This window comes from Lacerta agilis, chromosome 5 (genome assembly GCF_009819535.1).
Source record: "Lacerta agilis isolate rLacAgi1 chromosome 5, rLacAgi1.pri, whole genome shotgun sequence".
In the NCBI taxonomy this organism is placed as follows: domain Eukaryota; kingdom Metazoa; phylum Chordata; class Lepidosauria; order Squamata; family Lacertidae; genus Lacerta; species Lacerta agilis.
In genome coordinates, this window is record NC_046316.1 from 47552846 (window position 1) to 47577536 (window position 24691).

General features: G+C 40.9%; 1 protein-coding gene across 1 annotated transcript in view; it reads left to right on the top strand.

Moving 5' to 3' along the window:
* The window catches only part of NRAP (nebulin related anchoring protein), a 66540-nt gene that overhangs the window by 30216 nt on the left and 11633 nt on the right, over nucleotides 1-24691 (top strand). Inside the window, exons 21-34 of the mRNA XM_033149635.1 lie at nucleotides 4996-5094; nucleotides 6573-6677; nucleotides 7209-7316; nucleotides 9479-9790; nucleotides 12103-12207; nucleotides 13450-13548; nucleotides 14640-14744; nucleotides 15908-16015; nucleotides 17578-17688; nucleotides 18617-18814; nucleotides 19255-19359; nucleotides 21390-21488; nucleotides 22893-22997; nucleotides 24436-24543. Coding sequence (XP_033005526.1) covers nucleotides 4996-5094; nucleotides 6573-6677; nucleotides 7209-7316; nucleotides 9479-9790; nucleotides 12103-12207; nucleotides 13450-13548; nucleotides 14640-14744; nucleotides 15908-16015; nucleotides 17578-17688; nucleotides 18617-18814; nucleotides 19255-19359; nucleotides 21390-21488; nucleotides 22893-22997; nucleotides 24436-24543 — 1767 coding nt within the window. The remainder of the gene's footprint in view (nucleotides 1-4995; nucleotides 5095-6572; nucleotides 6678-7208; nucleotides 7317-9478; nucleotides 9791-12102; nucleotides 12208-13449; nucleotides 13549-14639; nucleotides 14745-15907; nucleotides 16016-17577; nucleotides 17689-18616; nucleotides 18815-19254; nucleotides 19360-21389; nucleotides 21489-22892; nucleotides 22998-24435; nucleotides 24544-24691) is intronic.

Consider the following 24691-nt stretch of genomic DNA (forward strand, 5'->3'; position numbering starts at 1 on the left):
GTCCTTTAATACGCTGTTTCAGTTCCTCATTTCCTGGTTTTACAATTAATTGCCTTTCTTTGTCTTCTAGGTCTTTTAGAATCTCTTCCTTCTTCTTTTCTCTTTCTTTCCTTCTTCTAATTTCCTGCGCAATCATAAAGCCCCTTATCACCGCCTTACTAGCATCCCAAACTATATTCAAATCTGTTCCTTTATTTGCGTTTAATTCAAAATAATCAATTATTACATTCTTTGCTTTTTCTACCACTTTTTCATCATTAAATAAGCTCTCATTCATTCTCCATTTACTCTTGGCACCTTCTCCCTTCAACTCCATGTATATGGCATTGTGATCTGATAAGGTTCTCGGCTGGATCTCTATTTTGTTAACTCTTGACATCACTCCTTTGGTAACCCAGATGTAATCTATTCTTCCTGAACTTTGATTGGGCTGTGAAAAGTGTGTATATTGTTTTGTTATTGGGTGTTTTACTCTCCATGTGTCTATTAGGCTTAGATTATTTACCAATGTGAAGAAGGTCTTTGGTAGTTTGCCTTCTGCACCCAAACTTCTTGATGTTCTATCAATCGTTGGAGTCACTACCCCATTCAGATCTCCCATTAAGATTTGTTTTTGATCAGCATATTCCAACAATATTTCTTCAAGTTTTTTATAAAATTTAGCTTTCTTATTATTTGGGGCGTATACTCCTACTAACTGTATTTTTTCTCCCTGCCATATTATTTGCACAATTATTACTCTTCCTTCTTCATCTTTATAAACCAGTTTGGGTTCCAGCTTTTGTTTTACATAAAAAACCACCCCTCGTTTTTTCTTTTTGTCTGCTGTCACGAAATCTAAGCCTAATTTTTTATTTATCAAAATTCTTCTGTGTTTTCTAGAAATATGGGTTTCTTGCAGACATATAACATCCAACTTTTGTTTATTCAAAACATGCTCAACTTTATTTCTTTTGCATTTATTATTTAAACCATTTATATTCCATGACTGAAGCTTTAAAATCATATCTCCTTTCCGAGTTTCTTGTCCTTTAGGTCTTTTTGTTTATACTTCTTAGGTGTTGATGTTCTCCAGATCCTCTTTCTCCTGTATTTCTTCCTCTTCTCCCTCTTCACTTTCTTGACCACTTCCTTCTCCTTCTCCTTCTTCTTCCTCTTCCTCTTCTTCTACTCCTCCTGTTGCTCCTTCCTCCGTCGTTCCTTCTACTGCTTCTCTCGCCTTCTTTTCCTTCTTATCCTCCTCCAGTCCCAGCTCTTTCGGATACCGTCTTGTAAACTTCTTTAGTTCTTGCAGACTCTTAATCTTAAATCTCTTGTTTTTAAAGTAGAAGGTAAGTCCCTCAGGGAATTCCCATCGGAAACTTATCCCTTTTTTCCTCAGAATTCCTACCAATGTTTGATACGGCTCTCTCCTTTTCAAAAATCTTGTGGGGATTTCTTTATGTATAATTATTTCCCTTCCTCCTATTATTAGCTTCTGAGAATAGCTTAGTTTCAAAATTTCATTCTTAATATCCATCGAGTTAAACATTACCAAACAATCCCCTGGTAGTTTTCTCGCTCTTGCTTTCGCTGACTTTACCCCAATCCTGAAAGCGTTTGAAATAGAATATTCCACGATTTCTTCTTTGGTATTTAACCATCTGGCTAGTTCAATCACTATTTTTTTCCTTATATTTTCATTGGCTTCCACCGGAATCCCGCGAAATTTAAGATTAAGCTGTTTTTGCCTAAGTTCTAACATAGCAATATTGTCCAGCATTTCTTCCTGGACCCTGTTCAGGTCTCCTATGTCTTCTTTTACTTTTTCTGTTTCTTTCTTTGATTGTTTAACTTCTTTCTGGACTCTCTTTACTGAACTTTCTATTGTCTTAGATTTAATGGATAAATCTTTTAATTGTTCTGACAACTCTCCTACTACTTTCTCAAATTTCTGATCCATTGACTCTTGCAAGTCTACAATTTTTTTTTCAATATTCTGTTCACTTTGTCTTATTTCTTTTTTTAATTTCTGATAATAGATTTTCCCATTCCTTTCCTTCCTCTTGTTTTGAAGGCCTTCTATCACCTGGTGTTGCACTCCCTTTAACTCCCTTCATTTTAATTCCTAATTTAAACTTCTGCTATTATTTTTTCAACCACCAGGGGGCTCTAGTCTCACTTCTCTATTATTTTCACCTTGCAACCTAATTTGAGCCTATAGGTGGCGCCAAATAACCTATGGAGAGCGTCTAACAAACGTTCAGTCCAGCAGTCCCTTCACTTTACTTTCGATTTCTTTGTTCACCAGCTTCCCGAAGCTTCCCAAAGTTACTTTCAGTTTCTTTGTTTCAGACCTGTCCCTTTCTTCGCCACTTTGTAAACGCTAAGAAGTCTGCAAGCCACCCAAACAGTTTTTCCCAATAGCAGTCGGTTTAAGGAGATTGTCCTTAAAAAGACGAAAGTCCACCTGCAAAGTAAAAACCCCCCCTCCCTCCCCAAAAGCTCCCCAAAAGCTCAGTCCAGCAGTCCAGCAGTCCGGCAGTTTATGTTCTCCGTTCTTCTCCGCAGTTCTCTTGAATCCCTCTGCGATGGTCAAGCGATGTTTGTAATCCAAGGGGTCGTTACCCCTAAACTTTAAATCAGCCCAACGCAAAAGTAAATTGTAATCCACAGGGTCGATACCCCTAAATTCTTTTCCTCGTCTGCCAGATCAGTCTTCTCACGCCTGCCGGTTTAATCTTCTCGTTCTTTTAGAGAGGGGGGGAAACTATATGTTTTCAATGTCTCAAAGGGCCTCAACAAAGCAGATTCGGGGCTCTATAAAGTTCTCATAAATCAGAAACAGCCTTTCCTTTCCGTGCCGCCAGCTCCTTCTCCTCTCGCTTACACTGTCCCGTTTACTAACACCGCGGCCAGCCTCCATTCGCTAATACAGCGGCTTTCCCCCCCATGAGATCTTTTGGTTTCTGCTCCCTCTAAGTTCTCTCTTATTCTTTTATTTCAACTTTCCGATCAGTCCGGTACGTTGCCTTCCCGGGTGATCAGTCCAAAAAATATTTACTCACTTCACAGGTACGTCGATTCTTTGTTCGCCTTGCACAGTCATGCCCAGCGCCATTTTTACGCCAGAGTAAGGACGGACTCCCTTTTTGCGTCTCTTACTCCCATTCAAGATTCTATCCGTGCCAATTCTTCAGATGCAGGCAGCTCCGATCTTTCTCGCTGTCCCGCTCTTCTTTATTTCTTAATCTTTTAAATTGGAAGCGGGCTGCTTTCATCCGGATCTCGAGGCTTTGCGCCGCCGAGGGGGGTGCGATGTTCCCGTTTCGCGTCCGCTTCTCACCCTTTCCCCCAAAGTTTATGCTCAAACCTTGGGTTTCGGGGTGCAGCAAATGACGCTGCCGGGTGCCTTGACCCTCAAGGTAACCCCCCTTGAGGTGACCGGGTCCGCTTTAGCCTTTGCGCGACCCCTTTTTCCCCCTCAGTACGCTCGGATCTCCCAAGAGGGAAATTCCGCGATCCGACGATGGCTGCAGCTCCACCGGAAGTCGGCACTATATTATAATTGGATGGTTTATCAAGTCCCTGGAGAACTGTCATACATGCCTGTTGGGTTGAGTTCGGCTTTTTCGGTCACAAGTTCTGCAAACTTATCAAAGAAAAACAGAAATTAAAAGAAAGAAAATTAAAAGATATATAAGAGTGAAAAGAAGGAATAGGAGCTAGTTTGGCTTATTTAAAGTTGCCAGTGATTATACTCTGATACTGTAGATCCTTGACATCAGGCTATGCAGGTATTCTGAAGTAGAGGCAGGAAGAAACAGCTGTGCTCAGATCTCATACCTTGCAAGGAAGCAAAGTGACGTCTACTGCTGGGGTTTGCCACATAAATACTCATTGTCAAAAATGTTGAACCCAGCCATGATCAGGTGACACAATTCTTCCTTTCTGAACTGTATAAAAGGTATATCAGTTGAAAACTAACACATACCTTGGATGCTTCTATTTCCAGCCAAGGAGTTGGCATTTTGTTATTCTTTGTATGACATCATATAGAGCTGAACATAATTTTTGAAAACAACTTGTTCCTAATATGCCTCACTCTCTCCCACATCTTGAATGTGGAATAATGAGCATCTCTTTGAAATCTTTATGCACTTTAATAAAAATAAATCAATCTCAGTCTTATTTTCAGCTGGGAACATCACAGGGCAAGAGTGGGTATGTTTGCTCTGAGACAGGGTCTTTCCCTGCAGAAATGCCAAGTAGAGGCATGCATGTAACACATACCCTGGAGTTGATTGTGTGTTTGATTGATGAATTGTTAGTACAAGAGAATCACATGAAGTATGCAAAAGAATGTGCCTCTTCTTTATCAACAGACATTACTGTGAAAAGGCTGTCTTTTTCTTCTTCTTACGGTGTTTTTGACAGCAACAAATTCAGGCCTCATTCAGAAATAACATGGTTTCTGTTATGTTGAGCATTTGCCACAGATGTTGAAAAGCAATGCAGATTGTGAACTTTTCAGGGATGCATTTTTCATGGCTTAGCTCCCAGCAGTGCAGCAGAAGTGGGAGAGGAGCAAAGCAGCAATGATTTTTGCCCTGTGTACCAGTGTACTGTTCGTTGAACTATAAACCATATTTAAGGTTGGCTCTAGTTGAAAGCAACTTGTGAAGTAGGCGTGGGGGGGGGCAAAAAAAGAACCTGGTTCATGTTTAAACCAAATAGATAAAATGATCCATGGGGGGGGGATAATTAATCAGTGCAAAACGATAGCATAAAAGTTGGGGAACAGAATGGTTATTCCACTTTATGTACTCCATCCCTGTGTTATATGAGTAACCTTGCCTCTATTTCTGAGTTGGTTTTAATGTGCAAAGATTGTGTTGATGTTGCTAGTGCTGGCAGTAAGTGGAAGGCATAACTTGTCAATTTTTTTTTTACCTTTGAGAAATGTGGTAATGTTATCTATACCATCTTTTTTTAAAAAAAATGCATTTCAATTAGAAAAAGTACAGACAGAAGGCTGATGCTCTAAAGTTCACAAGTGTGGCAGACAGTTCCCAGATCAAACATGCGAAGAAAAGCCAGGAACTGCAGAGTGATGTGAGTCTCCTACTTTACCTTCTCTCCACACAGATTCTTTATCATTAAAACGGGTAATTCTTGGGGACAGGCACCACCACTGAAAAAGCAATAGGATCCAGCCACGGAAATTTGTCATTGCTTTGCATAGTTTTGAGGTGTACTTCTAAGATTTTTTTGAACTCCCTGTACTTCTGCAGGTAGAAAACCTTTAAACCCAAAGGGTTATCAAGAGGCGTGCTGACCAGGTTTCAGATACTATGGTGATAAAGGCCATGTACCTAACTAGAGAGAAAAAGACTAAATTGGGTCTTTTAGAACATCTGCATGGACCTCTGTGGCTGTTCTTCCGCAGTGAGGCTATTCTTTCTGTCATTAAAAATACGCTGCCTGCCTTGCATGGTACCTGGATTAGATTGTCTGCACATGGTTTTATTTTAAAATATTTTCCATTGCTTTGACTTTATTTAATAATAATAATTTATAATAATAACAATAATCAGTTTCATTCCCCTTAGACCAATGTTTTGCCGTTATACAATAAGGGAAATCAGTGTTTTATTTAGTGCACAAGTGGAGAATTTGTGGTCCTCCAGATGTTGCTGGACTACAAGTCCCATCATCCCTTATCATTGGCTGGTGCTGATGTGAGTTGTAGTCCAGCAACTTCTGGAGGACCACAGGCTCCGCACCACTGTTTGAGCAGTATTGCTTTCACCAATACAGGTTAGCAATGTAGTGTAGCTGTATAATATATCTTATAATCCAACAGCTAGCACAAGTGAGGCCACGGAGCAGGGTTGGGGAATCATTGGCCCTCCAAGGACTACAACTCCCACCCTTTCTGACCATTGATTACTATGGACTCCAACATCATCTGGAGGGCTGAGTGTTCACTATCCCTGTCTTGATGTTTGGGAAAATGGCAGAAGTGGGCTGCCAACCCTTCTTAATATTCTGAACAAGATAATCTAAGTCTGTTGTACACACTTATTTGTTTAAAACGCGTTTGAAACACATTCTTTCTCTCAAATAATTATGTGCTCTGTAGTTTATCTCTCACAGAGTTAACAATTCCCAGCAACCCTCAACAAACTGCAATGCCCAGGAGTGTGTGTGTGTGTGTGTGTGTGTGTGGATGTGGACTGTGCTTCAAACGTGCTTTAAAGGCACAACCCTCAGTAAGTGAAAGTATTGTCTAGTGAGGGTTTCAGACTGAGGTAAAAGACACAGTCAGATATCCAGTCATTTCACAAGTGTTTTAGCACTCATGCTCTTTCATCTTTCTTTTCATTTTATTCTTTGATATCAACCATAATTGTTCAGTCTAAAATATAAATTGATTTTGAGGCAACTTTAAAAAAAAAATCATTGACGGTACAAACCATACAGTAACTGGATGTAAGTATCCAGGAAGTTTACCTTTGAAAATTGTTACATATTGCTTCTTAAAACAAATATGCCCAGTGCTGATACTGTTTGGTCTGCTTTGTAAACAGGTTGCATACAGGTCAGGAAAAGAGGGTTTTCTTCACAATTACAGCATCAGCAAAGATGAGCCCCTCTTCATACAAGCCAGAAGAAATGCAGCAAATATCAGTGAGGTATGGATGGATGGGAACCCTGTGCTTTCATGCTATTGAAATAATTATTCTGTGGCTAATGATTGATGCTTTCTCAAGAGTGGTTCATTGCATATATACTATAAATGTATGGTTGTTGGGTGTTGTTTTTTTACCACTTTAATGGTCTTTGCTTCCCACAAAGAATTTTGGGAATTACAGTTTAATAAGAGTGTTGAGAATGCAAGTCACTGCCAGATAACTACAGTTTCCAGGGGGCTTTAGGAGAAGAAATAACTATTGGGCTAGTTTTACTCTGTGTTGTAGTAGTTATGCCCTTAAACTGCTCTTTCAGCCCTTTAACATTTGCAATATTAGTATGCTAATGGGGGAACTCCTAAATTTAAGCAGTAGGCAACATGCAGGTTAGAATAAGAACAATTTTCTCCAGTGTGTTTTTAATAGCTCATGAAGCCATAGGTTTCTGGTACCATTTGAAACTTTGGGTGTTGCTGTTATGGCAATGGTGCATAGTAACAAAAAAAGTAATTGTGGCATTGAAAATCTTTTTAGAAACTGTACAAAAGTAGTTGGGAGAGCCAGAAGGAGAAGGGGTTTGAACTTCATCTTGATGCCATACCATTCCTGACAGCCAAAGCAAAGAGGGACCTGGCAAGTGATGTGAGTACTGATTCAAGTTGAACACGCTAGATGGGATTCAGTGTCACCCTAAGGCAGTCATTCCATCAGGGTAAGCATTGGAATGATTTCCCCTCGCCTCCCCCTGTGTGCTGTCCTGGGGGGGGGGATCTCTCTACCCTCCTGAGCAGATCTTGGGATGATGCAGGGGGAAGAGGAGGCAAGTCCTGTTACACTGGCTTCTGCTTGTGCAGCAGCTTAGTTGAATCTGGTCCATCGTTCCTCTGGGGAGCTAAAGTGTGCCCCTGTGAGCAGGTCTTAGGATCTAATTTAAGGGTAGTGTAGTCTATAGCAGGGATTGGGGGGGTACCTGTGACACTCCATATGTTGCTGGAATACAGCTCTCATTACCCCATTGGCTATGCTTGCTGGGGCTAATCATGGGTTCCTCACGCCTACATTACCTGAGCTCAAAATCACAGTACTGAGGACTGACCAAAACAAATAAACCCCAACCGAAATGACCTTGCTGTATGTTTCAGATGTTGCTGTTGTTCGTTTTATTTATATTAATTTGATTTATATCTCACCCTTCTTTCTGAAAGAGCCCAGGGCACAGAAAATTATAAAGCAAACAAACACAAAAGATCTCAAAACAGTTACGAGCATTATCTCAGTGAGCGATCTCAGGGTTGTCAGGGGTAGTGTCTGTTGGTCAGAGTAAACGGGGATATTTTTATTTATTTTTCCTGGGCATCCCACAGAGAACTGCTACTGAAAAGACCCTGTCTTGGGTCACCACCAACTGTGTAGACCTCAGTGGCCTCACCTGCTGAGATTGTTTATATCAGGGAAGGTATTCTTTTAAATACTTGGATCCCATGTCATTTACAGCTTTATTTGCTAGTCCTACCACCTTGAATTTGGCCTACTAGCTCACTGGCAACCACTACAGCATTACAATGGTCTCATCTGGCTTGCCCCACTTACTAGTCAAACATCCTGCAAGAAGTAGTATTTAGTGTTCCACGTTATCAGATATTGATACTTTTATCCCTCAAAACACAGGATTGTCAGGTGGAATGCTCTGTAAAAATGTATTGCGCAAGAAAACTAAGCTATTGAATTACCATCAAACACAATTCTATGAAAAATTTCAGGGGAAGAATTAAACTCGTGCTACTATGAAAGGTCTTAGAATCTGATTCCCAAGCCTCTGAGTGTAGATATTACCTGAGCTCTATATTTCTGCACGGACCTTTACCTGAAACAATAAATTTTCTTTAACTTGTGCTAGTGCTCAAAAGCACAACTTGACCTTTTGAGCTTCAGCTTCCCAGTACCACTCCAAGATGCTATGACTTCTGCAGAAAATAATAATAATAATAATAATAATAATAATAATAATAATAATAATAATAATAATACCAAAAAAACCAACACTGAAAATGTGCTGCCCTTTCATGGCATGCAAAAGCTGCCGCTTTAGGCATCTACCTCACTCTCCCTAATGGTAGGACCACTGCTGTCTCCTCAAGCTAAATAATTGACAACCCAAATAACAAAGGAACTTTACATGTTTCTTTGCCAAGTGTGTTGTTCTTTTGGGCTACTGGTTCAGTCTCTAATAATGCAATACTATGCATTTTTACTTGGAAGCGAATCTCAGTGTATTCAGTGAGAAATGTGTTTAGGACCTTAGACTGTGGTTCTAAACAAATTTACTAGTGTGAATAAGCCCCACTGAACACAGTAGGACTTAGATGCATAGGACTGTGCTAATAATGACATAAAACGCAAATCATATGATGCATTTTCAAGTAACACAAAGGCTCCCTGCCCCTGGGATAAAGCAGTAAATGAAAAAGATGCTTCTTTTGGAAACATTAAAAAAGAGCATGCAAGCACCCTCATTTTGTGCACTTCAACCACATATAAAAGTTAGTCCTTATTACTTGCTTTCTGCTTTTTGTTGAGCGGGAAAAGTATGCTTTTGATGTACGGATGTGTTGTACTAAGACATATTAAGTGTGCTTGTCAGTAGTTTTGCAAGAGGCCAAAGTGCTTTTTCTGAAGTAGCCTATTAAACCGGTTTATTGAAATGTTCCGTTTACTTCACCCCGGTGCTGTTGCTTACAATGGCTTTGAGCTTGCTACCTTTCTTTGTACCTGTGATCCATTCCCCCCCCCCCTTTCTTTAACAGGTAAAATACAAGGAGAGTTATGAGAAGACAAGAGGAAAGTTGATTGGGGTGAAAGGTGTGAATGAAGACTCGCAGATGGCTCACTCGCTTCAAATGTCGAAGATGCAGAGCGATCTGGAATATAAAAGGGCGTTTGAGAATGAAAAGACCCAGTCTAATGTGTCCATGGATATGATAAATATTGTCCATGCCAAGAAAGCTCAGGATTTGGCCACTGATAGGGGATACAAGACAATTCTTCATCGTTATACTGCCTTGCCTACAGATATGAAGGTGGAATGGGCAAAGCGGGCATATGACCAGCAGAGTGATGTAAGTTACACATTGTCTATTTTTTAATTTTTAATTTTAATTTTTATTATTTAAGATTTATATACCACTTTTTTTAAAAAAAAACCAACAACCCTCTAAATAGTTTACATAAAAGAGTATAAAATATTCATAAGAAAATACCAATTAAATCACCATATGGAAAAGCCTTTCTGGGTTAATCTATTAATTATGTGATTTAAATGAGAACTCACATGCACAGTCGAGTATGGGTTAACTATTATGCTAAGAACACTGTTGCACAGGGTCCTCTGCTATTATTTAATTATTTGAAAGAGTCACAGACTATGCCAGTCCCTACTCTGGTCTAGTTAAAAATCACTACTAGCTGAAAACATGGCGGCCGTTAGCCATAGCGGGGTAAAGTATGGCCACATTCCAAACTGAGGAGAAATTTAAAATACTTGTAGCTTGGCTAGTATGGAGCATATTTCAGTGATAGGTCGACTGAAGCAATCTGCCCTTTCTCTTCTGCTCCAGCTAAAGACCAAAGGACCCAATAAGCCGTCCTTTCTTTTCATTTTTAGGACCCCCCCAAAAAGTGATTACATTTGTTCAGTGGTGGTTGGTACCCGTTGGAACTGGTAGTGCAGAAGACAGGGAGGCCAATAGTAGATGGAAACCAGCAGTCGATGGAGACAGAGCCAATGACAGGTGGAGCCAACTAATTGTGGGTTGGTTCCCATCTCCCTAACTGGGACGAGGGTGGCGCTGTGGTATAAACCACAGAGCCTAGGGCTTGCTGATCGGAAGGTCTGCGGTTCAAATCCCTACGACGGGGTGAGCTTCTGTTGCTCCTGCCAACCTAGCAGTTCGAAAGCACGTCAAAGTACAAGTAGATAAATAGGTACCGCTCCGGTGGGAAGGTAAACGGCATTTCTGTGTGCTGCTCTGGTTCGCCAGAAGCAGCTTAGTCATGCTGGCCACATGACCCGGAAGCTGTATGCTGGCTCCCTCGGCCAATAAAGCGAGATGTGCGCCGCAACCCCAGAGTTGTCTGCGACTGGACCTAATGGTCAGGGGGCACTTTCCCTTTCCCATCTCCCTCCCTACTGAGATCTGCAAGGTCAAAGGAGGAATGTGACAGCCAGGGCTACCTTCTTGCCTTGTTGTTGTAAGGAGGCAGGCAGATGAGGGCTGGTTAAGGGCAGGCTGAGGTTGGTGGGGTAGTGCCCTATTTGCTCTAAGGAACCAGCCTCCACTGCATTTATCTTCCAACCCAGCAGTTTGCATAATGTTACGCTAGAACAGGAATGAGGGAGCCCTGGATGTTAGGAAGCTTCTGCAGCTTTTCACACTTGTGATTTAAAGGAATGTTATGCTTCTCCCCCATATTTGGTCACATATAGGTGCAAGACAATAAATTATTTATTTATTTATGCATGCATGCATGCATGCATGCCCTGCCCATCTGGCTGGGTTTCCCCAGCCCCTCTGGGCGGCTTCCAACAGAATGTTAAAATACAATAATCTATTAAACATTAAAAGCTTCCCTAAATTTCTTCTAAAAGTCTAGTAGTTGTTTTTCTCTTTGACATTTGGTGGGAGGGTGTTCCACAGGGCGGGTGCCACTACCAAGAAGGCCCTCTGCCTGGTTCCCTGTAACTTGGCTACTCGCAGTGAGGGAACCGCCAGAAGGCCCTCAACACTAGACCTCAGTGTCTGGGTAGAACGATGGGGGTGGAGACACTCCTTCAGGTAAAGATAAAGGTAAACCACAAACAAACGCCCATGGAGATGCCTGTCATCGTCCGTCCCCCCCGGCATTATTCCACAAGTTTGATAAGTGGTTACATGTTGTCACACATTGCAAGTTCTGGCAAATGTCTACCATCCATCCCAGGGCTCCAATCATGTTTGCGTTTACATGGGAATAGTCTCATTGGACCAAGCGGGACTTACTTACAAGTAAACATGCACAGGATAGAGTGGAATGTCTGTTGAGAAATCTTCCGGAACATTCCTGCACTGTTTTTAGTACTCAATATCCCTGCAGTTTTGATTTAACCACAAACCATTAGCAAGCTATAACAGGAGGGGTTTTTTTAATATTAAAAAAAGCTTTTGAAAAACCTTTTCTTTTAAATCTTACAGCAGAAATGTTTGCTGTTGGTGATATCACCATCTCTTTTCTTAACCCCCCCTCCCATTTCTACCCACAACTGCAAAGAAGTGGATAAAACAAAAGCAGTCACTAATTTGGCTCAGCTGGTGTTCTGATTTGCGAATTCTTTAGGTGGCATTTTAAATGTGCGAGCAGCAACAATGGGGCATTTTCCTTTTCCTTTTGTCAGAACCGATACAGAGCAGATTTGAACTGGATGAAAGGCGTCGGATGGATCGCCACTGGGTCATTAAATGTGAAGCAAGCTAAGAAGGCAGGAGAACTCATTAGTGAGGTGAGATTTCATGACAGCACATAACAAAACTTGCCGCATAATGCGTGCAAAATGTCTGTATAAAATTAAAATAATTTCCACTCAAAGGGGGGAAAGAAAAAGGCATCCCACATGAAAGCCCTCAAAACCAGGAATAGGACTCGTAATTAGAGGGAAGCCAGATACCAAACACAAAACAGTAGGAGTCCATATAGCCTTTGCAAAAACAAAGTAGGTGACAAATGATATCATGAATAATAATGACAATCAAACAATGCTCAATTGCTACCCCACTAGCTTAGGTTTTTTAATGAAGTGAATCAAGAAAAAGCCATATAAGGTGCACAGAGAGCCTACTTTTAACCAGGTCTCTCTCTCTCTCCACCCTCCCCTCTCTGTCTCTCACACACACACTCTTCAACAAAGAGCAACAATGCAGCTTGGTGATGATTTTGAACACGTTTAAATTGCATCATCCACAGTTAGAACCTCTGAGATTCTAAAGGGCTCCACCACTGACAATTACATTAATAATGCTTAGAAGGCCTTTACGCACACTCAGATTGAAGACAGAGAGGTGAAGATGGTACAATAAGAAGTATATCAGTGTCTGTGGTGTGCCCCTTTATCTCAGTCTGAACATAGGTCTTGTAGGAAGTTTTTAGTGCCTTGGCCATGGTGGTGCAAAAGAAATGAAAGTGTATGTTCAAAATGCACATGCCACAGATAGGAATCAGAGCCCCTGTCATACCCACTTGGAGTTCAACTCTCTGAAAATATTGTTCGTTACTGGCTTCAGTTTCCCATGAAAGCATGCCCCTTGCATCTTCCCTTGATGTAGCATTGCATTTTCAACACCTGAATTACAGCTCTTGGGAAATATTGCTGTTTTGCCTCCTATTGTTGAATTATTTTGCCTCCAGAAGACCCTGTTAATACAAAATGCTGTTTTGTGTTTCAGGCCATTTGAAAAAAGATTTTTCCAGTCGTGGGACCTTGGGTATTTTAGTAGGCATAGATCATCTTGAAATATTTTCCTTAAATTTAAGTGAGATTTCTTTTAAGGATTAATAGGTAAAGGTTATTGTTAAATGGAAACAAATATTAATCTGAAAGTTCCTAGGAGATGAAGCTAAGGAAAGAGGAATAATAATTATGTTCACAAATTCACTCTAATCTCAAGCAACCTATGATTTTTTTTCTTTCAAATAGCATGAAAGAGCAGCACAAAATTCACAGCTTTGATCTTTTTCTGCTCAACAGAAGAAGTACCGTCAGCATCCATATGCTTTGAAGTTTACCAGTATTAAAGACACTCCTGAGATGATCCAGGCTAGAATTAGTTATAACCAGGCTGTGGATGTAAGTTATAATGTATATACATTATGATTATAAGAGTGGTATCCTCTTTGAACGACCTCATTGAAACACAGGCTTTCTTTTTCACCCCCTGTCACTGAGATCATTCCTAGGAACCAAGAAATTTGTGTTCTAATCAGATGAACCTTACAAAGGCCACTTTTAATCAGAATGGAAACCTTCCATTCTCCACAGAGCCCAATGGGAAACCCTTGTATAGAACATTTAACATAAATGAACTTTAGTACAGATGCATTTTCAACTATATTCTGACTGATAAAATTTTATATCAGTGAATTAGAATATTTGCAATCTGTAATTGGACCAGTGCCGTATTGTTTTCTTTTGGGAGGTTCCAAATTGAACCAAAAAAATCTGAATGATTAATATTCTCAAACTGGGTATTGAAAAATTCATTCCAGCAGTCGAGTTCACATTCAAGCCAATGAGAATGGGATCCAGTAAGTTCCCTTGTGGTAATGGACAGACTTTTGATTCATCAGAGGTATTGGCTAAGGAAGGGGAGGTGATATCTATGGATTCCCCCCTGCAGCCTCTCATTCCACCTTCCATCCTGTTCTAGAGGGTTCACCAACTATCTGAAGGCATTTTTTCAGGGGAAGTTGGGTTCTGCAGTGGGGAGGGGAACTCTGCCAACATTGCATCTTCTCTATTCCTCTTCCAATAGTCACTTGGTGGGTGCCACTGCTGGATCAAAAGCCTTTCTGTGAGTGCAAGGGCACCAAGTGGATTCCACCCTATGAAAATGTGTGGTCTGCTTCATAGAGAATTATTCCCATGTGGTCATAGGCAGGGCCATGCCTGAGGACAATTGCATGTTGGGGAAAGCCTTACCTTGTAGTATTAAACACCACTACTACTTATTTAATAATTTACTTAATATTTTATAATGGGCGTGGGGCTCTTCTAAGATCAAAGTGCCCAGACAGCTTCATTTGGGAGAGCTGATCCTTCAAATAATTTTAGTAATTGTAGTAAGAATTGTTTTACATGATATAACTTTTTAGTGGTCTGCATGAACCATTGTGACATATGTAGCAAGCGTCCGATATGGTATTTTTCATATTTTGCAGAGGATATATAAGGAACATGGAGAGAATGTAAAACATCATTACACCCAAACGGCAGAACTTCCTGAGATCTTTCAAGCTAAACAAAATGCTGTGAATATCAGCGAGGTTAGATTTCATTTTATGCCATGTCTTACAGTGACACCATTTATTTCAATAACATATTGTTCTTGGAGACTTCTTTACACTCATCATAGCTGGAACTGATAACAACGCATTTGGATTTCTGCATCCTGAGGGTGATCACGTTAAGACTTTCTCAGCTCGCATGCAGTGACTGTCATTGAAGCATTATCCCATGCCTATATGCCTTAGTTTCCTCTTTTACTTTTAGGAAAAGGCAGCACAGGTTTGTGTTATAGGTTCTGTGACTTGGTCTAAAAAGACTTGCTAGGAAGAGCTGAGCAACTAGGGCTGAGGTCAAAACTGCTGAAAATAGAATTTTGCCAATCTTCATGTGAGTCAGAGAGTAAATTCAGGTCCCTGAATGGGATGGGGTATAGTGGAAAAATTTTCCTGACAGGTTAATAGGGAGAGGGAGTACTTCCTTTTCTGTATATGCAGCAGCAGTGACTGGTCACCTTTTTTTTTTACGACGGAATGCTTCTGATACAGCATCATTTTGGGCCATTGTGGGGAGGGAAATGGCAGTTGACATGAACATTTGTGCCCCCATATGAACACTGGAAATTACAATTTCCATTACTGTCTGGCTGCCATCCCCCCCCCCCCCAATGCCTTGGAATAGTACTGCATCTGAAGTATTTTGTTTAAGGAAACATCCATATTATTGCCACTGCCTCTGGTGGTAGCAGCAAAATGAAGCACGAAAGGAAAAAACAACCGCCACTGCTGAAGGCAAGTGCTCTCTGAAAATATTGCCTCCCAGTGTTGCTGCCTGCAGATGGAGTCATGAAATCATAACTCGGTGGGTTGTATCCCTGATTTTTCCACTTAAACATACTGGATTAAATCCAGACCAACATAGTTGGACTTGGTTCCCATAGCAACCAATAGGGCTTAAGGCATTTGCCCCATTGATTTCATTGTAACCTTAGTTCAAATAACTGGGCCTGGATCCAGCACACTGTCATCAGTGAAGTGCAGCATTGGAAGAGAGCTGTGACCCTGAAGTGCACAAGATGAGCCTAAAGGTATATTTGCCAAAACTAGGAACAAGGGAATTAATGAAGTTTTCTTTCTCAGCATAGGTTCATGCATATGATTGGGGAGATAGTTTCAAACTGTTCCCATTTACTGTCTTAAAACAGATTTGCTACAAGGAATCCTTGAAGAAGATGCAAGATGGGGGTTATAAACTGAAACTGGATGCCATTCCTTTCCAGACAGCAAAGGCTTCCACAGAGATTATAAGTGATGTAAGTTGATTTAATAGCAATATTGACTGGTACAAAATGGGAGATCTTAGCTGATAAAATTCTCTGGGGGACAATTGGTGTGGATAGTGGGAAGGCAGAAAGAAAGCCTGTGTTTTATGTTTGAAGGGAAGATATAAACAGCTCTTGATGATCTCTACAAATTGTGTGACTGGACTAAAAAAGCAGACATAATTCAGTGTTAAGTAAGTGTATCCTGATGTGTGTTAGGTACATAATGATAAATTTGTGTCTTCCTGAGTTTAATACTTGAAATATTTCTTTACCGTCCTTCATGATAGAATTCACATTAACAAATTGGCTGCAATTAAACTGGGAAGAAAATCCTGGGGTTTAGTGAAAATAGGGCCCTAATGTCCAGTGGTGTGGCAAAGCCAAATGGAATATTAACAAGGGTCCTGGACAGGCTAGAAAATAAAGCAGCATATAACCTGCATCTTTCCTTAGCTCAAAAGCTGTAAGATAAACACAGGAAAGTATTTTTGCTGCCATGCTTTGAAATAATCATATCCCTTGACTCAAAAATAATGATAAAGGAGTCCTGAATGGAGAAACCTGCACTCTTATGGCCTGTTGGGATAGAAGAACTCTTGGGTTTTATTAAATAACACACACACACACACACACACACACACACACACACACAACATTATTTTATTAAATGTATAACAAACGCAACCAACAGTATTCTGAAAATTCAACAAAAGAGAAAAAACAACAACAATTGAGCACGATTGGGTATAAGGTATGGATGCAAAAGATATAAAAAAAAATATAACAAGAAACTTGTACAAAAGAGGCAATTCAGCAGTATTCCAAGATCAGACATAAACAGCAGATCAAAAACTCATATAATCAAAAATAGTGCCATATGATACTGTGTTTGGTTGGAATTCAAACACATGAATTCATTGTGCCTGAAACCAGGTAGCCTGTGGGTTTTTTAATGTTCGTTCTGCACATTCTGCTGAAATTATAGCCCTCTTCAGAAATGACAAACCTACATTCATTCAATGCCTGAGTGCGAATGAAGGCTGCGCCAACTAGCTTTGCCCACCAGAGCTTGCTGCCCATGCAGTACAAGTGTTTGCAGTAGGGAAGCCTTTCACGTGTATGTGTACATATACTAAGGTTTCCATGTCTTCTGGAACCACAGTCAAGAGAAGGTCTAGATCGCAAGGAGCCTGGGCAAGTGTGTGTGATGTCTTCCCTGCTACAGACATTCCCACTGAATGCATGGATGCCAGGGGGCAGGGCTAGTTGGCACAGCTCCACTCCCTACATTGATTGAATTGGCAAGTGTCATTTTTAATGAGGGCCTCTCTCTTAGTGAAACAAAGTTTCTTCCACTTAGTAGATATAAACTGAAATTTCAAACTCCCAATCCTTTTTTTTAAAGCAGACTATGCCTATTTTAATGCAAGTTTGGATCTTTATTTAAAATACTTGCTGGCTGAGAAGACAAGAAAAAGTAATGCAATGGTGGCCAGTATGTTTCTGTAAATCCTCATGCCCTTGCTTCATTTCCCCCCCTCTTTCCTCAGTACAAATACAAGGAAGCATTTGAGAAAATGAAAGGACAGATGATTGGCTCCTGTGGCTTGGAAGATATTAACATTTCTCATTCTGTGCATGCAGCTTTGCTGCAAAGTGATGTGAGTATCACAGGGCATGGAAGATGAACATAGAATAAACATAGCTCGCCATGGCAGATGACCTTTGATAGGTACTTTGAATGATGAACACTTCATTGGCAGTACTCTCACAACAGCAGCACAATTTGTTTATCCATATTGCGCAGGACTCACCTAAGGAGTCCCATCAGCGGGAGCTGGTGCAAGAGGGCTTCCTTACCATGGGCAGGCATTACAATCCAGACTTAACAATGGCTATGGGAGATGAGAAGCAGCCTGCAGGCTTATAAATGTCTTCCTGCTCCCCTTTTATGGTAAAACTCTTACCTTCTCCTCCAAACCATCCCCATTTCCTTTTCAGAGCAATTGATGGTATATCATATCTGAAATTTGGTTAACTGTGTTGGTGAGGCTCGTTAGACAACAACGAGAAATTGAGCCTTTAGTGTCATTGGAACAACCCGCCAATAGGGATTCAGCAGGTGCCAACTTTTAAATGCCTGGTGAAAACATTTCCATTCCTCCAGGCCTGTCAATGCAGGCTATTAAGAGTATACTGCCTGCCCCACCCCAATGGTCTATTGATGTTTGTTTTAAATTTATTTTTAACTTTTTGTAATTTTTATTGTTTGGTTTTATGTTTTTATCCTGTTCAAAACACACACACACACAGAACATGGGTATATATACATATTTTTTATAAATAAATAAATACACACAACCACACCTGACATTTCTGATTTCCTAACCATCTTCACTGTCACCACCCAGAGGTCTGTATAATGTGCACACTGCACAATGTGCACTGTAGAACGAGGCTGCCTGAGTTTTCCTTGCTGTTCTGTGTGTGTGTTGTAAGCAAGTAAACTCAATAGAATGTTAAGCAGGTTCGGGCTTAAGCCACAGCATCAAAACAACAGTATTTCTTCCTTTTCTTTTCCTTCCCTAGGTAAACTACAGGAAAGCTTTTGGCCTTCAGAAGTGCCAGTTCCACCTGCCCTTAGACATGGTGAATCTGGTACATGCCAGAAAAGCCCAGTCTTTGGTCAGTGATCAGGAATACAGGCAGTTGCTTCATGATTATACTTCTCTGTCTGAAGATGTTAGGCTGAAGTGCGCCAAGAATGCTTATAAATTACAGAGTGAGGTAAATGCAGTTTTTCATGAAGCCTTTAACATTGGGGGGTGACTGAGAGAGTGTGATTTTATGCTTTGTACTATATGTACAGTATGCCTGTCTCTCAGTATCAGTGACCAGAAATTGTTTTTATTGCACAGTTTCACTTTAATGGTCTTTCCATCTGAAATTATTTTGGGAGGCAAAAACAGCGATAATCTGCAATTTTCTTATAAACTATTCATATTGAGATTCTCTTCCCCTCTTTCCCTCCTCCCCAGTCTCTCTGTAATAGATATAAGTATGTACAAAGTAAACACATGAACACAGAATCTGAAAATATAATTCCAATATGCTCGAATGATACAGACGTCTTGAGTAGCAGATGTTACTTCTAACAAATGCATTTAGATGGCTATATTGCCTCTCCTATTCCACATTGTAAATTACTTTTGATTGGTTTCCCATAGAATTTATACAGGTCTGACTTGAACTTTATGAGAGGAGTTGGCTGTATTACACCAGGGGCCTTGGAGATTGAAGCAAAGAAGAAAGCTTCTGAACTCATCAGCGAGGTAACAAAAGAGGGTTTTGATTTTTTCACTACAAACAAGAGTTTGCCAGATGTCTGTGTAAAACTGGGCTGGCAAAGTAACTCCCTGGATTAAGGGTGGGCTCCCTTCCTCACCCTCCCTCTTTATTTGATCACTCAATTCATGTCCTGGGTGAACTCAATGGAGTTCAAGGTTTTTCAGACCTTGCTAACTACTTTCACAAACTTTCTATTCTGTAATCAGGACCCAAGTGGTTGGTACATTAGGGTGAACCTTTATAGAAGGAAATGTTCCTTTCCAGATGAAAGAGAGGCTGTGTTCTGTTATTAGACACAGAATCACATTTCTCAAAACCCAGGTGGCTCCATATAAGTGGCTGGAGAGAGAATTTCTTCTTCTCCCCTTCTTCTTTTTCCTTTTCTTTATTAACTCTCATCACATCTAGTTTGGCCCTGAGTTTGTCTCCAGTGATCACATATGTTTCTTTTGTTCCTGGGACTTCTTTCTTTTGCAGAGGACACCACACACAAACACACACAAGTTCAAGCTTCGCACGAACCTTGTTGAAGAGCAAAATTCCCATTGGTTTTAGCTAAGCAATATTATACTTCTGGTCAGGAATTTCCTTAGGTTTCCCTCTTTGCTGTTACCTGCCATCATTTTCTGTCTGGGCTCACAAGTCATATCTCTGTGACATAGTCCTAACTTCGCTGAAACCAAGTTCCTCATTGCATTCTCAAAAAGCTGATACAGTAATTGTAATGAAAGCCAGAATTTCTCCTTTTCAGAATAAAAGTACACAGATTTAAAAATCTCAAACAAAACACAAAAAGTACTGCTGAACAGGCCACCTGGCCTGAAGGCACTTCCCAAGCTCATTGCACCCTATCAGCCATGGGCTTACCAGACATAGTTAGTTAGTACACAGTGGGAAATAGTGTATTTCTATTTCTGTATTGCCGTTCTCTATTGCGTGGTCAGGTGGAGTCCCCCCAAAACCCCGGGCAGCCCCTGAGGGAAATAACGACACAGGACAACGTTCTGTGGGATTAAAATTGGCCACAACATTATTAAGATTCAGATGTAGGGAGACCTTGGCACAGGCATTGGGCGTTTATCCTTCCCAGCCCCCCAGCCGGGGTTCTGGGTAATTTCAGGGTTATCCAGCATGTGTGGGGATTGGGCTAGCTCTGGAGAACATATGTTCAAGCAGATAGCCCGCCCCCCTGTTCGCCGCCGCTGGAGGGGGGGCGGCAATGACGGCCTCTGGGCGTATGGCCAAGGCCTCCCCCTAAGACCCCTTTAACGGGAACCCTGGTATCGCTGCCGCAATGGGGGTGGGGGTCACCGCCCCATGCCCCCCCTATTTTATGTAGATGACTAAAGGATTCCGCTCAAGGCCTGCAACCACCAAAGTTGTGACATATTGCTACAGGAAAGGTGAAACCTGCCAATGCAGGGAAAGTCCTTTCCGGCCCTTCAACAGCGACCTTGACATAGCAGCGCCTGTGTGGCTGTGGAAATGTAACTCACAACATAAAACATTCTTCTCATATTGAGACTCAACCCTGGCCCAGGTAGCTTGCACTTGAGCAGTTCATTTTCATTTTATTAATTACTCATTCAATTTATTTTTTAAAAAATAATCCTACATCTGAACAGATTCCAGGGCAATGCATAATACAATATAGTTAAAGCAGCCCCTATCATTTTAGCACTTTTTTTTATATCCCAGAAGCTAAAAATGCCTGCTTCTTTCCATATATCTCTGCCATAACCACCTTTCAGAGACAGGTCGCGAGCACACTTCAGCAGTGGTACTGCCAACTGGTCCTTGCATTTATGGGTTCTCTGCCGAACTTAATAAATAGACATGGATCCAGCAGTGAGTTGGGAGCATGGGATTAAATTGGCATAGAGGTCACCGAACCAATCTTTTTTTGCTGACCCCATTGTAAAGTCTAAATCACCAGGAGCATTAAAAATACAATGTCCTTATCTCAAAATGTAACTTAGCTTCTGCATTCCTCTTCCTTTGTGTGTGAATTCAGAGTAAATACCGTCAGCAGCCGAATTCCTTCAAGTACACATCGGTGACAGACTCTCCTGGCCTCCTTCATGCAAAATTCAGCAATATGATTGCTAATGAGGTAGGCTCTGCTAACGTGGATCAGAAAATATGCTGTTTAAAATGCAATGAGCTGAGGAGGGAGTAGGGAAGCAGGCTCTGAGAAATATAATACATCAAAAGGGGAGAAGAAGGCATCATCGATTTATCCTTTAGCGTAGTTAGATCATTTTTTATTATTCCTGGACAAACATTTAGTATCATTTTGTCAATCAGATTTGCTCCTTTAAAACAAAACAACGGCAAAAATAAAATAAAAATCAGAGCAGCCCTTTGATATGAATTCATGCAACTGGCTTTCTTTTTGTACTTGAAAGCAGCCACAATGCAAAGAAATGCAAAGAAGGAGCATACAAGAAGGACAGTCATCATGATGGTTGCTAAATAATTCGTTCAGGAACCCACTTAATGCACCTGAGGCCAAGAATCTTGTTTCTGATTTTTCAAAAACATACAGATGGCCTTGCAAATTCATCATGCCATTAAAAAAAGAGAGGGAGCTGAGATGCCCCAAACTGTGAACTTCCTTTAAAAAAAAAAAAAAATGTCCATGGCATTTTTCACAGCAATATTGAATGTTCCTAGAGATGTCATCAAATAAGGCTCTAAGAGTTAACGGGATGTTACCCGTTAACATACTCCACCATCAGAGCTCTATTTATTATTGCCAGTTCAGAGTCTGATTTTGAAGCTGGCTCATACCAGTGTTTGACACAAGCCAGCCTTGCTTTGGTCGGTTTGTAGCCCTCAGCAACTCATTTTGTGGCATCTGTTAGACTAGTTAATTAAAGCATTTTGATGGACTACAACAGTGCCCCAGATTATTTTGAAAGCAAGTAGTTCTATCAGCATCAGAAGCCATGTTGGATTGTGTGCGGGAACTGCTGGTAAGCCGCCCACCCTGCATGAGAGAAAAGCAGGGGCGCCTCTTTTATCACAGCGTCGACCTTAGCTGGGCTATATAGCTTTTTAGATATTTGCCATGCACTATTGAACCCTGTGCATCTTAAGAACACTTTTTTTTTTTTTTACCTTTTTAAACCCGTGAATGTTAATAGAGATGTCTGTATGCAATCATTTATCCTGGGGTAGACAACTTAGTTCCCTCCAGCTACTCTTGGGCTCTCATCAACTGTCCAGTTGGCCATGCCGGCTGGGCTGATGGGAGTTGGGCTCCAAAAACATTCAGCTAATATGCATCCTCTGTGACTAGACTTTTTCAGGCAAAACAATTTTACGGTGAAACATTCAACTCTGCAAGATGGCAGTTCTGTACACAGACATCTGACAGTAAGTCCCATTGAACTTAATGGGACTTGCTTCTGAGTAGATGCGCACAGAGCTGCACTGTCAGACAATTTCTCAGAAAAAGAAAGAAATCCAGTATGCTAGTGTAAATATTTGTTTTCATTTAAATCTATCCTAGCGCCTCTACAAGGCAGCAGGGGAGGACACTTTGCATCACTGCACCGTGACGTTGGGCCTGCCTGAATTTGAAAGGGCGAGAACAAACGCTATCAATCTCAGTGAGGCAAGTGCTTGGCTCTATGCTATCCTACCCCTCTTTTGCCCTGAAATCAATGGGCATCCCTCCTATTGTAGGCGTGGTAAGTGTACAACCACAAAGACTGTATTTTGCAGTCTTTAAGAGCGTTCAAGTTGATTAATAGTTTATTAAGACTTTTCAGAGCGGTAAGATATTACCTTGTCATCTGACTGAAACATATGAATTTAATTGCATTTTATATTTGCTGCTGAATTTTTGTTTTTCAGTATTGGATGAATCTGGGAGGGTGTTGTTGCTTTCAGCTGTGGTTTTTTAAAACATTCTCATTGCACTATCATATGGGCACCATAATTAATTTGTGTTGTTGGTGGTGCTGAGTTCTGCAAATGATTTTTGCTTTGTCGGGTAAACAAATGGTGACTTTTAGAGTGTTGGGACTATGACCTGGGAGACTAGGGTTCAAATCCCCACTCAACCATGAAGCTCACCTTGGGCTAGTCACCATCTCTTACAGAAGGTTGTTGTGAGGATGAAATAGGGAGGTGGAGAACCATGTACACCACCTTGAGATGAAGTTGGTATATAAAGGTAATAAATCAGTAAACATCTTCTGGTGTAATGTGTGGCTAGAAATTGAAGACTGCATTGATAGTTTTTGTAGTAATCTGAATTATGATATTGTAATGATACTATAATTATGATATGGTATCAGTTATTCTTTGAACCGCCCTGAGACCTCCTGGTATAGGGCAGTATATACATTCAATAAATAATAATAATGAGTGCAGCAATTTCAGAGTATATAAATAAACCTGACATGAGAGGATGGAGACTGCACTAGCCAAAGGACAAGCAAGGAGAGAAGAAGGCAGGTTTTTTTTTACTTACCTAGTAGCTTTCGGATGATAGAGAGGGTTAGTAGTACACCTCCAGTATCTTCAAGATCCAGTGCAGCTCCATGTTGTCATATTGGCTATATGGTTGCTAAGGACTCTCTTTGTGATGTCCAACCCAAATTCCAGCTATGGTGGCAGAATCCTCCTGCCAGCACAGAATGCAATAATTGAGGACAATAAGATTCCCTCCTGGCCCCTTCCCCTGATTCAGATCCCACCTTTACTGTTGTGAGGAACTGGCATGATGTACAGGGGTCCTTGCATTAAGAAGCTGGCCATGGCTTCCTCACTTGCCCTGTGTCAAGCCTTCGCTTGAGTCGTCATTGCTTACAGAGCCGTTGGCACTTACCATTCTGCAAGGACAATACCATGCCCAAACGGTTGTCATTATTTAATTGCATTGTTGTGACTGTATTTGCTTTGATTGGGGCTTCCTACAATACAGTAAAAAAGAAAAGAAAAAGAAAATCTAGACGTGCTTGCTAACTCGATGCAACAACCAAGGGAAGGTTCCTTCTGTCAATTTACTTGCATTTTAAAATTTAAAGTTGCCATTTCCACTTTAGGCAAAATACAGGGAGTCTTGGCATAATCTCCGCGCTCAAGGCTACAAGCTGACAATGGAAGCAATCCCTTTCCAGACTGCCAAGGCCTCAAGAGAAATTGCCAGTGATGTGAGTTGAATTATGCAGCCTTCCATCTTGCCCGATTTTTGTTAACTTCATGTAATACATCGTCTAAAGCAGATTATACCGAATTAAAGCAGCACCATAATCATGTGAGACAAGGATGTGAGACAGAATATATTAGTTATGAATGAGA